We start from the raw sequence: 17,184 nt of genomic DNA, 5'->3' as shown, positions 1-17,184 counted from the left end.
GGTGCTGGGGGTGGGGCGGCAAGTGCCCGTAGTAGGCTGGTCAGACCCGGGAAAGGCTTTTAAACTGTGACGCCGCCCTTCTCAGGAGCCTCCTCCAGCGCCTTCCCCCGCCCCTCAGCGCACTCAGGCTTACCGCTTCGCCGCCCGGTTTCTTTCTCCTCAGGGCTCCACTCCCTAACCCTAGCTCTATTTCCGGAGACTCGTCGCCCTGCGCTCCCTGGAATTTATTCCCTCCCTTTACTAATTTTTGGTCAACTCCCTTAAACTCAGAAATGGTCAGTGAGTAAATTCTAGAAAAGGGGTCACAACTTTCTCCCTCTTGACCGCTTGCCAAGATTGTATCCAAGGAAGTTCAAGAGAATTTCTCTTCCCGAGTCACCCTAGCAGGTGCCCAAGCTGGGGCTCTTTCTCGGGCGCTGAGGATTGTACCAACCCTACAAGATTTCTGTTGTCGCTGGAACTGGGGAGAGGAAGGCTGGCCGGCCAAGGGAGCAGCGGAGCCATCGCTGGGAAAGACTGAGGGATGGGGAGTCTAGGGTTCCGGACAGAAAATGTGATCAGGTGGCCCATCTTCTCATGGCCCGGCCCTGGCCCTGGGGGACCCCAAGATAAACTAAACCGATTAGGGTAGCTGCCTTGCCTTGGCCCCAGATCTCAACCCCTAGGGAGGGGCATCCCTGAGTCAGACAGGAGGCAGGGTAGGTATAGGAGTGGCCCAACTCACCCAGCAGCAAGTTGGGTGGGGACACTTGGGCAGTTTCCTGGTAAGAAGAGTAAGATGCTTACTTGGGGGGAGAGGTGGAAAGAATGAAGGGCATCATTTCCAGAGTTAAGGGGCTCTAGAGGTGGTTGGAGGTGATGTCCATGGGATACAACTGACAAGGAAGCAGTGTGGCTCAGATTTAATGTGCATGTGAGAAACAAGACTTGGGAGGGAAAGAAGGGGTGCCGTTTGGATTTTTTTATTCTCTTTTTAAATACTGTACAGTGAAAAATAAATACACCTTCTCATTAGCCAGACAAAGTCTGTCCCCCCTACCTCCCACCCCTAGAGACCCTTAACAGGTCCCTACCCCTGCTTCAAACCCCCCTCCCCATGCCTCCCACCCAATGACACCACCCCCATCTTCCACAGTGATGAGGCCCAGAGAGGGGGGGACAGGATGAGAGGAAGGGGTGCCAAGGGAACCCCCCAAACCATCAAATTTGGGTGGGTACAGGAGGACCCTCCCCACAAACAGGCCGGGGAGAGAATTAGGGGGCCAGGGAGAGATTGGGGCATTAGAGGATAAAAGGCACATCCAGTCTGATGGGGGGGAGGCTCCCCTCACCATGGGGTGGGGTAGACAGAGGAAGAAGAGGAGAGGGTGACCCTGTAACAAGCACACCACCCCACCCCACCCCAAGCCCCTGGGGGTGGGGAAGAACCCACAGTGCGGCTACTGTTCCCTCCCCCCTTAGACAAGAGCAGCTCCAATGCGGGTCAGGAAGGGCTTGTTGGGTAGCAAGCAAGATGTGGGGGAGGGGGACAGAAAGGGATGGAGGGACTTTTATGAGACCCCATTCACCAAGCTGCCCAGTTCCAAGGAGGCAGAGAGCTCCCCATTTTCCGAGGGGCCCTTAGGAAGCTTGCTGACACCCTAGAAGAGAAAAAGAAGGTGGTAAGAGGGGACCCTCTATTTTCTTTTATTGCACCAACTCCCACAGAAACTAAGTCCTATAAACTCAAAACCTTACTACCCAAAGCCCTCCTGCCACCTCCTTCCCCCATTCTCCCAGGAGAAAACCAGGGCTTCTCTTCCCCAGTTCCCCAATTTGTAAAGACTGGGGTGCAGTGGGGAGTTCTGAGGACAGGAGGAAGGAGAAGGCAACAATTCATCTACCTTTGGTCCTGAGAGGGAGTCCTCGGAAGGAGCATGAGTGGGCTCAGGGGGCTGCCTCTGTCGGCTTTGAGATTCTGCCCGGGAGATGTAATCTGCCACTGTCACTAAAGGAAGAAGGGGTCAGATATCTGTCCCCCAGCTAACACTATATCAACACAACCCAAGAGCCCCACTCTCTCAAGTCTAAGGAAGAACTTTGGCTATTCACCTGGCTGCCGGTCTCTGCTGATGGAGCCATCTGCTCGGTTACCACGGTTACGTCGTCTACGGCTTCGGTTGCGTCGCTGAGGTTTTGATTCCTCTTCTGTAGGAAAAGACAGTGATGAGAAAGTAAAGATTCAGAAAAGGGAGGTCCCTATCCTCCCAAGCCTCACTTTTCTCAGTGACCCCCGGAATCCTGCTCACCCAGACCATTTTCAGCCAGGTTAGGCCCATCAGACTCCAGTCCTCCATCTATGATGGTCCGGTCCTCATCTGTGCGTCTACGGCGGGAACGTCGGCGCCGGGCACTAGCTGGAGGTGGCTCTCCAGGCTCAGAGTCAACTGGGGGCTCTGGTTCTGATGTGTCCAGCAGGCTATAGGGGTTACTGTCAGGATCCTTCAGAACTAGGTAAGGTAAAGAAGAGAGCTCGGGCTTGGCCTGTGGGCATCCTGCCTTCAGCTCTCCATTCTCAATTCCAAGCCCCACTTGAATGTTAAGATCCCTCAGTACCTGAGCTAATGGAAGATGTGCTGTACTTTGTGGGAAGTCGGGGTGCAGGATTGGACCCTCGACCTCGTCCCCCCACTGGTCTCCTACGACCTTCTTCACCCCGGCTGGAGGCATCTTGGTCACCATGGCCAGGTCGGTCAGGCTCTTCTCGTTTTTCAGACTCCGTTTCAGAAGCAGTGGACAGGTCTGACCCAGGACCTAGGGAACAGAAGTCGATTTGGTTCCTCACTTCCAGAAAACACTATTTAATCTCTCTGTAGCCCCAAGAAAAAGCCTTTGCCTACAATTTGTTCTCCTTCTACAACCCATCTCTTCTCCCTCTCACTGGAGTCACACACCACAATCTCACCATAGCCAGAGCTTCCTGTCCTTCGACCACGGCCCCGGCCCCCATAGGTTCTAGTAGCATGTAGGGAAGAGGAAGAGCTTTCATCTGTAGCATAGCCAGTCTTGTCACCACCACTGCTCCCTCGACCACTTCCAGGGGCACGGAAGCCCAGCCCAATCTGCCGAAGCTGTTCATCAATCTGTAGCCTTTCTAGTCGAAGCTGTTCTACTTCCTGATTGGGGGGCAAGAAAACAGTTGAGGGCAGGGAAAAGAGAAAAATTTAAGAGTCCTCTACAGAAACTGCCCACCACCTAAATTCCCTGAATAGCAAAGAATTTAGCAAAAAAAAATTAATAAAGAACAACACATCCTAAATGTGAACAAATCAGGCATCCAATCCTGCCCTCTGGCCCTGCTCTCCCCAGAGAGAGTCTCTACAGACCCAAAGTTCCAATTCTCCTCTGGCCACTCAGTATTGATTTTCCTCCCAAGGAGATAGCCCTGGTACCTGCAAGTAAGAGAGGTGATATTCCAGGAGGGCCTGAGCATTGCTGATATTCTCCCGGGTGCCAACGAATATGAAAGGAACCATTCCCTGGCAGAGAAGAGGTGGGTCAGTAAGGAGAGAAGAAAAGTGAGCAAACATGTTTCCCTCATCTTGACATAAGCTTACAGACTAGGGCCCTATCTTCAGCAAACCATACCCTTCCACCCCACAACAGTTCTTGTCCTGAGGAACTTGCTCCTATGAACTTCCCTGGGGAACTAAAGAAATCCTTTCCCATAATACCTCCTCCCTTGGATTCTTCTTGTCGTTATCACCTTCCACTCGAACTCTCACCACACCAGATTTATCCACAATCTCCTGGATCACTTTCCCATTCTTCCCAATCACTTTGCCTGTGTTGGGGGGGGAATGAAGGAATTAAATTATTTAAAGGATGAAGGAGACAGGGCACAGTAGACAGCTCTTTATTTTGTAAAGGGTTTATTTCATCCATTCCCCTGTCTATAACCCAACACAGAAAAGATGAAAACATCCAGATATCCTTGCAATTCTTCTGTCTAATCTATATCATTCCTGTTGCAGTTTTTGGGGCAGCCTCTTCAGTCCAGCATAAGCCTAATAAGCTCCTTCTCAGACACCAAGTCGTTTACGATCCCCCCCTACATCACCCATCCTCCACCTCTTCGACCACTGGTCCCCAACTCTCCACTGCCTTTTAATCCCTCCTCTTTCCTGCTTCATCCTGACCACTGGTAAGTCCAGACTTACCAACCAGGTTCCGGGGCACTTGGACAGAGTCTTCAGAAAATTCAAGGTAGCTTCGGGCCTGCCGGCATGCCTCTGGAGTCTGGGGAGTAAGAGAATAATTACTGGACACAGAGGCCTGAGCCCCAAAGAAATCCTTCTTTTTACCACCCTCTTTTTGAGGAACTGTGCTACCACTAAAATCCAAAAACCAGGAAGAATTCCAGCATATTTTCTATTGTAGCATTCCTCCCTTTAGAAGTCCCAGTACTGACCTCCCCATAGATTCGAAAGGTGCAAGTCTCCTCCCCCAGTTCAATGGCTGTCACCCCAGGCACTTTTCGAGCCTGCTGGATGTTGGCACCATGAGTGCCAATTGCTAGTCCCATCAGGTCTTCTCGTACTGTAAATTCTTCCTGGAATGCTGCTGCCAGCTGCTTGCTTGTCTGGAAGGAAAGACTGGAAGTCACCTGGGACATCTCTAAAGCTCAGACAGTACCTGACCCAGAGCTCTTCTCTGTGTGATTAAGAGAAAAGAATGAAACTACAACTTCTAGTGGCCACTAGCCCTTATGACACATGATATGGAAACTGGAGGAAATTAGTCCTTATTTCTCTGCCAAAGCCCAAAGATTCAAGGTGAAAGACACCTAGTAATCAAGTGGTAAGAAGTTCTCTGACACTGATAAGCTGTGTGATTTTGGACAAATCACAATCTCTCTGCTTCAGGTCACATCTATTAAATGACAGCTTCCTTACCTATCTCAGAGAATACTTGTAAAGCTCACGTCACAAAGATGTGATAGCCCTTTGAAAAATCAAAAAGCATTATAAAGTGCTAATTAAGTATTATCTTCCACTTTTCCAAGCAATATAGACTCTCTCTTACCACAAATCCCAAACTGAGGAATAGAGGTAGAGGGGGATCTCAAAATAAACAGAACTGATTCAGCTCCTTTGAAGCAGTCTAAGATAGGTTGCCTAATTATTGAAGAAAGACAGCAGTGAGTCTGGGAGAGTAAACCACGGGTAGGAAAAAATAAGGGTTGAAAAGGGTTCCCTGAAGAGAGGTTCCAAAAAAGCTCATTTCCCACAGGAAAATGGCTAAAGCTTTATCAAGGAACACAGAAGATGGGCCTAAGGCATCTAGGACTTTAAAAGAGGTTTACAAGTCCCTTACAGGAATTTACCAACATTTGGAGCTAAAATTGAATCCACCTATCAGAAATACTTAAGGAAAGGAGATAGTCTCTACCTGAAACCCTACCTACTCAGAAGCTCAAAGAACACATTAAGTTAGAACTCAGAGATTATCTAAAGCAACCTCTAAATAGAGGAAACTACTGAATAAAGTGGTCATAGAAATCATATGAAAAAATGCTCTAAATCACTATTGATTAGAGAGATGCAAATCAAAACAACTCTAAGGTACCACATCATACCATCAGACTGGCTAATATGACAAAACAGGAAGATGATAAATGTTTAAGAAGATGTGGGAGAGTTGGAACACTAATTCACTGTTGGTGGAGCTGTGAGCTGATCCAACCATTCTGGAGAGCAGTTTGGAACTATGCCCAAAGGGCATACCCTTTGACCCAGCAATATTGCTTCTGGGATTCTATTCCAAAGAGATCATAGAAATGGGAAAAGGTCCCACATGTACAAAAATATTTATAGCAGCTCTCTTTGTGGTGGCCGAGAACTGGAAATTAAGGGGATGCCCATCCATTGGGGACTGGCTGAACAAGTTGTGGTATATGAACGTAATGAAATACTATTGTGCTGTAAGAAATGATGAACAGGAAGACTTCAGAGAGGCCTGGAAAGACTTATATGAATTAATGCTGAGTGAAAGGAGCAGAACCAGGAGAACCAGCAACAACCACAGTGTGGGAGGAATTTTTCTGATAGACTTAGTACGTCATTGAAATGCATGGACTTAAAAAATTTCCATTGCACTCTTGAGGCAAAATGCCTTCCACATCCAGAGAAAAGGACCTATGGAATTTGACTGCAGAATGTAACAGATCATTTTCTTTTGTATTACTACGTTTTGGTTTCTTTTGTGATTTCTCCCATTCATTTTAATTCTTCTATGCAACATGACTAAGGTGAAAATATATTTAATAGGAATGTATGTGTAGAACCTATACAAAATCGTATGCTGTCTGGGGGGGAGGGGGAGGGAGGAGGAAAAAATTCTAAATTATATGGAAGTGACTGTAGAACGCTGAAAAACAAAAAAAGAACTATGGAATTGGATCACAGACAGAAACAGACCATTTTCTTTTGTATTATGTTTTGTTTTGTTTTGTTTTATGGTTTCTCCCATTCATTTTAATTCTTCTATGCAACATGCATTTAATAGGAATGTACATGTAGAGAACCTATATAAGATTGTAAGCTGTCTCAGGGAATGGGGAGGGAAGGGGGAATAAGGGGGAGGGGGTGGAAAAAAATCTAAGATATGTGGAAGTGATTGTCGAACACTGAAAACAAATAAAATGATTCAACTAAAAAAAAGAAAAGACAGTAGTCACAGAGACATAGAAGAGCTAGGAGAACAGTATGTCAAGGAACCCAAGGGAGAAAGAAAGTTTAAGAGGAATGAGTGTGCAGAGTAAAAAGGGGGAAATGAGATTAAAGATTTCTTTGAGAAGCAATGCTAGAATGCTAATCTCTTCCAGAAAGTTATAGTCCGACCTCATTTTGCAAATGGTATACAGTAAAATGGAAAAAAACCCCAAAAAACTATAATAAAACCCTGAATATTTTGGACAAGTCACAATTTCTCTGGGCCTGAAATTCCTTTAAAAAAAAAGATACTATCACCAGTCTTAAATACTTTCCACACTGGTTGTGAGGATAAAATGTGAACGTATACAAAAGCATAAAAATAAAGGGTCAAATAAATATATGGAGTAACTATTACAGAGGAGGCAAAGGAAACCGTTGGGACTACAATCCAGGTCTCCTGATTGATCCCAATATTTTTTATGATGAGAACCCATGTGACTACTGGTCCAAAGGGAGGCAGGCCATCTGCTTACTGAGAAAGAGTTCTTAAAGAAGGGCCCCTCTACAGGAGGAAACGGCATCAGAGCTCACCTCAAGATGCTTGGTGGCCTCCTCATTTCGGGACATGAGCAGCAGTTTGGTGCGGAGGCTTCGGAAATGCATGTCACCCAGCAGGGATGCCCGTTTTACAGGAGCTTCTGTTGTTGACTAAGTGAAAAGAGAAGTTAACCAGACTCTCCCCTTCCTCCCTATTCCACACAGGGATAAGGGTAAGGTTTGGGCACCAGGATACTTGGGTCCTCAAGGAAGGTGGGAGTTTATAAGACTAGGTCCCTAAAAGAAGCAGAGGAGAGGGAGGGGGAAGTAGGGGATATATGAGGAATAACTTCAAGGCACAAAAGGGAACCAAATAAATTTTCTAAGATTTGGATCACTAAAGTATAAACTTTGTGCTTACACAAACAGGAATTGTGTTTGTGTCCCTATCACATAGCACAGTATCTGGCACACAGTAAGCATTTAACAAATGCTTAATAAATTGGATGGGATGGGGTAGTCTTATTAGGAAAATGAATGAAGGTTACATTTTAAGTTATACTTGGAGATTCAAGGGAAAGTTACAGATTGTCAAAACATATCCTTGGTCCCACGCTATGGTGGACCCTGGTGATGAGAAGCCTCAGTTCCTAAGAAAAAAGTCAGGGTCAAGAGCAAGCAGGCAGAGTACTGTCCTTTGATTAAAAATATAAGCCCTCTCTGCTAAGGATCAAAGGTACAAAAGGAGAGGAGAGCTGAAGTGCATGGTGTAAACATGCTCACCAGAATAAAGAGCTCACTGTTAGTGATGTTTAGGAAGATGCAGTTGGCTCCTAAAGCCTTCTTGAACTCTTTATGGACATTCTCATTGGAGCAGCTGGGGAGAAAAGGCAAATTTTCAGATAACAATTCAGGGAAAAGGGGGACAGAAAGGGAGTAATCAAGAAAATGACTTGGTAATTGATGGGAGAAAATGGGACAAGGATATGGATAAAGCAGGGAATGGGGTAGGGACAGAGAAAGGACAGGGGAGGCTGTGAAAAAAGGGTTATGGGAGACAAGGTGGTTATGGGAAGAGTCAGGGTTGTGGGTAAGGGGTACAGCCCTGACACTCACGCTTCTCTCAGATCCTCAGGAACTGCCATAGTGACCTTGAAAAAACTGCCTTTGGTAGCCAGAGGGCTGGGATTGACAGGTCGGAGCCGTTCCAGGGTCACAATTTCATTGTAGGTAGCATCACAAGCTGCATACTCTATGACATAGAACTGATGGGATAAAATAAGAAAGATGGCAACCTTAGATGCCTGGGATCAGGCATCTGGTCCCCAATAATCCTCAAACTCTGCTTCCTCCTAACTTTCTACCCTCAGTTTCTATTTCCAAGACCACCCATCCCATTCCCTAAACCTCCAAGATCACTCACATCTCCCTTCATCATCCGAACCCTTGCCAGCCACCAACCACAAGGCTCCTGCTCATTGGCTCGGGAATAAACCTAGAAGAAATTAGAGAAGAAAACAGAGGTGGTCTTGAAAACTGACCTATAACTTGTGGACAAAGTAGAGCTCCTATAAACCAAAAGTAAAAGAAACTAGAGATGAGTGTGGCTAATCAGGATGGGAAGAAGTCATGAAATTTTAGATACCTCTCTATTATCTTAAAAGGATGAAGTTTTACTGAGATACTGAGATGGGGGCTTTCTCGTGAAGTCTGGCATATCAGAACAGCAGGGAAAGGAGACAGGTTGAAACTACAGTATGAAATATACACCACCTCAGGCATGCAGGAAAGCTTAGGATAGGAAATTAAAAACATCTATGGGATAAAGTTTCTTCTTTGCAGATATTTTCAGTCAAAACAGACACTCTTCTTATCATTCTTCATCTAACTAGCAATGGTGAAAGACAGGGGCACAGTTTGAATAAGCCTAACAAATCTGATCTTAGCTGAATGGTAACTCAGACAAAGAAACAAGTGACAAGTAATAAGGGGATGGGGGGACACGGGTGTAGCAGGGAAGAAGAATAGGTTAGCTGTATCTGTTTTCTGGGACTAGAAGAAATTTATATTTAAGGGGAAGGAACTTCAGCACTCTTACCTCCACTTCATCCCCTTCTGTGATCTCCTTGCTATAGTCAGCTGGTGGTGGTAGCCGAACATCCCCAAAGGGGATCTGTCTCTCACTCTGCCAGCTGTAAATGGGACAGTGTGAGAAAGGGCCTCAGACTGATGAAATTCCCCAAATGAGAGTGCTACCACAACAATTCCCTCTGCTTTCCATTCCTTCAGAATTAGAAGACTATATCTCAAATCTTACTCCATAATCCCTAGTTCCCCCAAAATTTATGTACCATTATCCCTCCCCCCACCCTAGTTGCAGTCCTTGCTCTTTTCCTGGGATTCCATACCTAACTCTTGGCTCTCTTTCCCAAAGCAACCCTTTTAGGACCAGTTTTCCTCTGTTAGCTTTCACCCCCCTGGAGCTCTCTCTGAAAACTAGATATCCTGGATTTTGTTTCCCCAGGTCTTACTTGTTCTCAAAGAAGATGGTGACTGAGTCTTCATGGACATCCTTCACAAAACCCTACAGTGGGTGACGGAGTAAGGTGAGAAAGAAAATGGAGATTTACCATCAGCTCAGAACTCCAGAAGGGAATAAGGGGCAGGCTGGAAGCAGGAAACCTGAGTTCTGGGGGACAGAAGCAATCTGGGTGAGGTGAGTCAGGAGAAGAGTCAGAGACACACACCCATATTCTAAGAAAAGTGTGTCTGTATTTTAACGTGTGAGGAGACAGATGGCAAATGGCAAACCACTAGAACAAGAGAAAAGGGCAGGGACTGGGAGGGGTCTGGAATAATTTGGGTACCTGAGGCTGGTGCACCTCTTGAGGTAGGGATTTCAGAGCTGCAGTGGGTTTCCTTCTGGATCCCAAGGTACCTTGCTTTATCCCACCCCCCAAATTCTTCATTTTCTGCTCAACAGCCTGCCACCATCCAATTAAAATACCAAAAAGCAACAACCAAAGCTAAGATTATCCCCAAAGATAAGGAGATGATGTCCTGGAGCACAAGGAGACAAAAGTCTGCCTCCTCTTCATGAGCATAGAGGAAACCTGGCATCCCCAGACTGCCCTAGGGTAGAGCACAGATGCCTTGGTCCTAAGAGGAAATATGGGGAGAAGGTAGGGCAGTATTAGGGGAAGGGGTAAGGATTTGGAAAAATGGGACACTTGGATAATGAAAGAATAAAGATAACAAGAGGAGGGTGATGAAGGTTCTACCACAAAGACACAGGGTCAAAGAGCTATGTTTCTAACTTAATAAATTATCACTACCCAGATAAGAGTAGGGAGATAATTATGTTATCTCAAAAACTGAGGTGACCATAACTATCTGCCCAACTCTTTTGTTTCCCCATCCTCATATAATGAAGGTACCCTGAAAGGTTCAAGAAGCTGGCACAGAGAAATTAACAGCAGCTAGGTAGTGTAGTGAATAAATCCCTGGATCCGGGAACACTGGAGTTCAAATCCAGTCTCAGACATCTGCTAGTTGTGTAACTCTTGGGCTAATAAGTTACTTAGCTCTCCGTGCTTCAGTTTCAACTTTAAAATGGAGATAATAATAGCATCTATTTCCCAGGGTTGTTGTGAAGATCAAATGAGATAACATTTGTAAGCACATAGCACAGTGCCTGGCACAGAGATATAAATGTTAGCTACTATTATTAATAGCATAGTGCTTGGCATGTAATAGGCATTTAATAAATGTTTCTTCCTTCTTCCCTTCCTTAAAGAAATTAAGGCTGAGGAGAGATGTTAATAAGGGTTGAAATTATCCTAGAGAATGAACACTTTCCTCTACCTACTCCTCCCACCTCAGCTCGTTCAATCACGCTATTGGTTCCCTTTATATTGGGAGACTCTAAAGTTAAATTTCACTACCGGAACAAAATTACCTTCAATTTCCTCTTAGGATAAGTAATGCGGTTCCCAGCTTTTCTCTAGAACTTTACTAATTCTCAACATTCTTGCTACTCAAGAACAACGGCATGTAACATTCATATAGTACATTAAAATCTAAAATGCAGACGTACAAAATCTCCTCTCTTCCTTACATCCTCTCCCCCACTTACATGATAATCCCTTTTCCTAGTCCAGAATCCTTTCCTAAAGGCCCATTGCCTCTGGGTCCCCTTCCTTTATATGTTCCTTCCATAATACTCTATTTCAGTAACCTCTTCTTCCACTCTATCCTTTATACTTAAAGAATACCTCAACAGACCCTTTAGGACTTGACACCTGCCTTGGCTTATTATACATCTAAAATACCTTTGAGCTGCTGTCACCACAGTTCATTAAGATAGTGTCAGCTGTTCTGGAAAGTTCTTTCAGGGGAAATGGGGGGAAGGGGAAGAAAGGGCATGGCAGAAGACAAGCACTTGCCTGCTCCTAGTTATTCACAAAGGCTATGCCTATCTATGCATGTAAACCAGTTATTCCCTGACCAGAGCTGGCTTGCAGGGAGAAATACCATGATTACCTTGGCCTTTTTCTAGCCATAATACTTGACACTGGAATTCTTCTGAGAGAATTCAGACCCCTGCTGCTTAATTTCGCATATTCTACCCACTTCTCCATCCCTCCACCTCCCACCAAGGACTCCAGTGGAAGAAACTGAGCACCTAGCTTTGCTCAGACCTCACCTAGTGTCAGGTTGGGAAGATGAGCAGAGGAAAGTGAGGGCAAGGACAGGAAGAAGCCAGCAGTTCAGTTGTCAGTGGTTTGGTCCACTGACTTTGGCATTTCCTGGCTTTGACTCCAGGAGACTGAGACATAGCTGAGGAACCCCAGGTTCCTATCCTGTTTCCCTAGGATTTGTCCTTACCTTAAGTATACATTCTAGCACCCAATACTTAAAACCAGCTGAACTATACTATCTCACTTGATTCAATGAGGCAAGGTAAATGTCAAAGAAATTGAGGGAAATGGAGGGATGGGTGTGGGGGTTCTCTCCATTGTCCAGCTGGGGAGAATCTAATTAACTCTCACCTCTCTCTCCCTCCCCTCCAAAAGGAAGTAGGTATGACAGCTTCTTCATATTTACTACCACAACTAAGGTCTATTTAACTTTAATTAGGGAACTTTCCCAAATAATACAGTCTCAGTAGGAAAGAGCATCTGGGAGAAGTGGAAATTGAAGGTTGGTCTGGTCCTTCCGAATAATATGGGGAAGCATGGTGGCACAAAATCCTTCCTATCAGGGAAGCTGAGGTTGGTGAACCTCTTGAGCTAGGGAGCTCAAAGCCGCAGTGGACTCTGCTGATCAGTTTCTGAACTAAGTGTGGAATCAATATGATGAGCTCTGGGGAGCTGTCAGGGAGGAGCCAGGCTGTCTAAAGAGTGGAGAATCAACTGGGAAAAAGCTCTGGTGCAGATCAGGTACTATGTTTCTGTCTTAGAAGCGGACTGGAGATGGAATTTGAAATAGCCTAAGACTGAAGTGGGAAAATACGTAAGTTCTTGGAGGAAAGCTGGAGAGTTAGAGCTACAGTGACTAAGATCCTGTTAAGGGGTGTCTCTTAGATAGAAAAGGATATACAATGGGATTCCCATATCCAGAAGAGAGGGAAAGAAACCTTGTCAGGGGATATAATTCTCAAACAACATGGCCCCTCCTTACTAACTACCCTGATCTGCTGAGTCATGAAAACTGGTTCTAAAAACAGAGTAGCAAAGTATTCAAATACAAAAGGGTAAGGAGTTCAACAGAGAATGGTAATGGGAAAAAAAACACGCTGGCATTGAGAGAGACAAGTAAATAGATTGTTGAGGTATTCTAGTCTTCAAAATGGGGGAAATGAGATTTAAATAAATGTCAAAGAGTACAGAAATCCATATGACCTGTTTCCCAACAAACTGCTACTTTCCAAGTCCAAAGCATCCTCACCTCAAATCAAATCCTCACCACATCCACACTGGCTGAGGAGAAAGATCTTACAAAATATTGGAGAAGCTGAGGTTTTAAAAGAAGTTTCAGCTACCTGTGTATATGTAAAGGGGTGGAGTGAAGTGGGGGGGGAGAACCCTCTTTTCTCTCATCTAGATGATTCTTACTAGAGACCAATCTTGTCTAGAAGCTGTCCCTAGATACCAGGTAACAAAGGAATGAGAGAAGACTAAATGTAACATTTTATAGACTACCTCTGACCTAATCTCAAATCCTTTCTCCTAGAACCTGAAGAATTTATGATTGGGGATTTAGAGAGAATACAATACAAAAGGAGGGCAAGGGGCCCACATGATGAAGTAGGTATCTGGAAGCACATTTCAACGAAGAAACAAGGAAACATAAAGGGAAAAGAGGTTAAGAACAAGCATATGCTACCAGACACAGAAGGGAATCAGGAATGGAGGAATTTCTGCCAGGTCAAATAGGAATGCTGCTTAAGGGGTGAGTTCAAGAGGAAACAAGAGTCTACTCTGAGGTGCTATTATGAAGACTCTGTGTTATCACATGGTCCAGAATTGAAAGGGAAGCCCAGGATTTAGGAAAGAAATGACAAAGAATCAGCTAAGGAACCTCTTTTTGCTGAAGAAAGATTTAAGGAAGTTTTCTGGAAATAAGGATTCAGATTGGTTAGGCGAAGTTTACATAGTTAACTACTTAGATTAGGGAGTGAGCTGAGACCCAGGTTACCAGAGATGAAAACTCTCTGATGAGAGAAATGCGAGTACACACCATGGCAAACACCAAATCCTTTTTAGTCATAATGCGAAATATGCTTTGGGGAATAAAGGGAGCAGAATGGCTCAGAGGCATAAGGGTCTGTTGGGTAAAGGACAAGGGGGAAGGGAGGGCAGAATCTCTCCCCACATGTGGTGATAGAGGAGAAATATCAACAAACATTTATTAAGTAACTATTTGCTAGGAACTGGATAAAGACAAAAATGACAATCTGCCCTCAAGGAACTTACATTCTAGTTCTTCCAGATGTAGGATAGGCTACAATATATGTTCAAACTCAGGCCTGGGAGGTAGAACAAAAACGTTGGCAGGGTATAAGTTACAAGGATGTCCCCTCCCAGCCCCCCCATATTAGAGAATTAAGGAGAAGAAAATCTTTGGGAAGCAGTGAGTCTTCAACTTCAGTTATTTTACCTATGAAAGGATACCCCAGAAACCAAATTAGGGGTGGGTAGAAAAGGGTGTGGATAAAGGGAGGGAACCTCTGCAGAAATGCCTTCAGAGGGGAGCTTGGGGACAGAAAAGGGTCCTCCAAAGGGACTCCTAAAAAAAGAGCTGTAGGAGAATGCCCAAATAGGGAAAGTTACTAGGGAACATTCTAGAAACAGAAATGCTTTAGGGAAAAATAACAGGGGATGTATCCACTCCTAGGAGAGGGGTCCACTTGAGGTCCTCTTGGAGGAGAACACAGGCTCCGTTTGGGGAATGACATCGGTAATGTAAAAGTGCATACATGTACTGGTCCTTACCCGGATCAAGCAATATTCTAGGTAGGTCTTGCGTGGAAAGTAGAGGTATGGAGGTAGAGGACTTGTATAATGAAGCCATCGACGAATGAGAAAGCAAAATGAATGGCAGAGCACAGACTTCCTAGAGGTCAGGGGGTGCTACAGCTGTTAGAGCTGGGGTTCAGCTTTTTTCTCCCTCAGTTGGGGAATACGAAGTGGGAGGGGCTCTGCCTGAGATAATGGACCGAAGATGGGGGTGGGGGTGGGTTACACAAAGACACAATTCAAGTCTCAGCAGCCCTAGGTGACTACAGAAGGGAAGGTCAGCGGTGCAATGAGCAGCAAGGGTGTTCCTGCGCTGAGGTCCCTGCCCCGGGAAGGAGGGAAGAAGCAGGCGAGGGGCCTGGAGCAGCCACGGGGGGAAGGGACGGGGACAGGCCCAGGGAGTGTCTCCTGGAGGTGGGTCGGGGGGTGGCCGAGGAGGAGTCCCGACAGCCCCGCGCTTCCCCGGCCCGCAGGCGGGCAGGTGTCCCCGGCCGGCGCGCCGCCTCACCTTGTAGAAGGCCCCGTTGGAGCCACGCACCTCGACCGGCAGCCCCGGCTCCATGTCCCTCCCGACAGCTAGGCCGCCCATGGAGGGGCCGCCGCCTGCGGCGGCTGCTGCTGCTGCTGCGGCGGCGACTGCTCCTCCTGCTCCTCCTCCGGCGGCGGCGGCCTGAGCTCGGGCCGGGCCGGGCCCCCTGCGTCGCCCCCCCGGGGGAGGAGGAGGAGCTGGCGGGGACGCCGCAGGGGGCGGGAGCCGGGCAGGCCCCACACCGGCCCCGCCACAGCCGACGAGCAGGGGGCCGGGGCCGGGCCGCTCCCCGTCCGCCGCCGCCTCGGTCTCCGCCACTGTGAGGGAAATGGCCGCCGCCGCCGTCTCCTCAGCCACTGCCTCAATCCCGGGAAGCCGCCGCCACCACCACCTCCGCCGCTGCCGCCGCCGCCGCCGCCGCCTCCGCCTCCGCCTCCTCCTCCTCCTCCTCCTCCTCCTCCTCCTTCTCCTCCACCTCCCTCCCCCCTTCCTTCCCTCCCCCTACCGCCGCCGCCACCGCCGCCGCCGCCGGCGCTACTACCTACTGCGCAGGCGCGCTCGGCACCCTCCCGCCCCGCGCCCAGAGACAGGAGAAAAAACACGGCGCAGGCGTCGAGGAGCGCGTGACCGTGAGTGGTTAGCGCGCGCACCCGAGCTGGAGCCTTTAACCCTAACCCTAACCCCTAATACAACACACCGCACGCACGCACGCACGCACACAGCTACGCTTGCGCAGAAGGGACCACCCCTTCCAAGGGCGTGTCGAAGGGCGCAGCGGCTGCTTATGTCACTTTCTCCCACTTTCCCTCCTCCCCCAATTTCTCTTTTGTCTGCCCAGCTGCGCAGACTCGTAGATGCGAGGGAAGGGAGCCGGGGAAAAGGTGGAAGGAGTCAGGTCGAGGTGTCCGCTTCGTGCGCGTGCGCCGGCGGAGCGGCCGCTGCGGTGCTCCTTCATCCTTGGGGCTTTAAACCTTTCATAGCGTTGGGGGGGGGGGGGGGACATTAGTGGGAGCGGAGTCGGGACGTATGTAGCCTCTAAGTGCCGGCACTGGCTGGATGTCCGTCCGTCCAGCGCACGCTTGCTTCCTGTTCGCTGAGACATTAAAGGCGTGTAGAACACACACATACACGAAATGCGCTTGTTAAAATGCATTTTAAAGCAATCCGTAATTTAAATGGTGGAATTAAATCATCAAATGAGAGGCAGAGGGGTGTAAAAGCCCCGAAGGCAAGGACATAGGTCTTCTAGTCACTAGCCCTGCGGTCGGGGGAAACCACCTAAATACTTTGTGGGGCAATTCTCTGACTGTCAGAATTGGCAGAGGAAGTTTCCTCACCGGGAGTTCCCCACAACAATGAAGTCACAGGTGCAGCCTTCGTCCCTTTCCCCAGACAAAAAAAGAGCCCCTGCTGGCCGGAGCGAGCCAGTCCGTGCTGGAGGGCCGGGGCGAGTCAAAGGGAGAGAAGAAAGAACAGGATGTTCAGGGACAATGAGGAGGCAGTAACGTGATGCTGCTGGAAAGGAAGGAGCGAAAGGCCGGGGCCAGGCTGGCCAACAGATCAGCCACCCTGGGGAGTGTCTAAAAATAAGGACTGGCTGAGATTACATTCTTTCCTTCTGCAAATACAGCCCTTGAGGGCAGCAACTTTTCAAAGTTTTCCGGAAAAAAAAGCTTTTGCTCCCCCAGGGTTTAGTGCAGTGCCTGGCACACAGTAGGCTCTTCATGAATAGTGAACTGAATTACCTTTAGGAATCCCTTCTATCCTGTGGCACTGCGGTAAGAAATGGAGATGAGATGATTAACACTTTGTCCTACCCTCGAGGAACTTAGTCTTTTAGAGGGGTTTAGATCTGTGCACAGATAGGTAAAATGCAAAATAGGAAATAAGTGCATAGGAATTT

General features: G+C 47.3%; 1 protein-coding gene across 3 annotated transcripts; it reads right to left on the bottom strand.

The window, feature by feature from the left end:
* Positions 1–946: 946 nt before the first annotated feature.
* Positions 947–15,442, bottom strand: FXR2 (FMR1 autosomal homolog 2). 3 transcript variants are annotated; one of them, XM_072641187.1, is made up of 18 exons: positions 15,261–15,391; positions 14,210–14,262; positions 9,764–9,816; positions 9,331–9,424; positions 8,656–8,727; positions 8,349–8,497; positions 8,016–8,109; positions 7,287–7,403; positions 4,451–4,621; positions 4,200–4,278; positions 3,714–3,823; positions 3,432–3,518; positions 2,945–3,155; positions 2,596–2,793; positions 2,289–2,489; positions 2,092–2,187; positions 1,884–1,987; positions 947–1,640 (listed from the first exon to the last, which is right to left on the bottom strand). In XM_072641187.1, the coding sequence occupies exons 5-18, from the start codon at positions 8,668–8,670 to the stop codon at positions 1,551–1,553; spliced, it is 1,722 nt and encodes a 573-aa protein (XP_072497288.1). In that variant the 5' UTR covers positions 8,671–8,727; positions 9,331–9,424; positions 9,764–9,816; positions 14,210–14,262; positions 15,261–15,391; the 3' UTR covers positions 947–1,550. The 3 variants fall into 3 exon arrangements, with proteins under 3 accessions (XP_072497288.1, XP_072497287.1, XP_072497286.1); XM_072641186.1 differs by lacking the exon at positions 15,261–15,391 and adding an exon at positions 14,729–14,818; XM_072641185.1 differs by lacking the exon at positions 14,210–14,262 and having other exon boundaries at positions 15,261–15,442.
* Positions 15,443–17,184: the final 1,742 nt, after the last annotated feature.

The sequence above is a fragment of the Notamacropus eugenii genome, chromosome 2, assembly GCF_028372415.1.
Source record: "Notamacropus eugenii isolate mMacEug1 chromosome 2, mMacEug1.pri_v2, whole genome shotgun sequence".
Classification (NCBI taxonomy): Eukaryota; Metazoa; Chordata; class Mammalia; order Diprotodontia; family Macropodidae; genus Notamacropus; species Notamacropus eugenii.
Note: the sequence above shows the minus strand (reverse complement) of the source record. Positions and strands in the feature narration are given on the sequence as shown.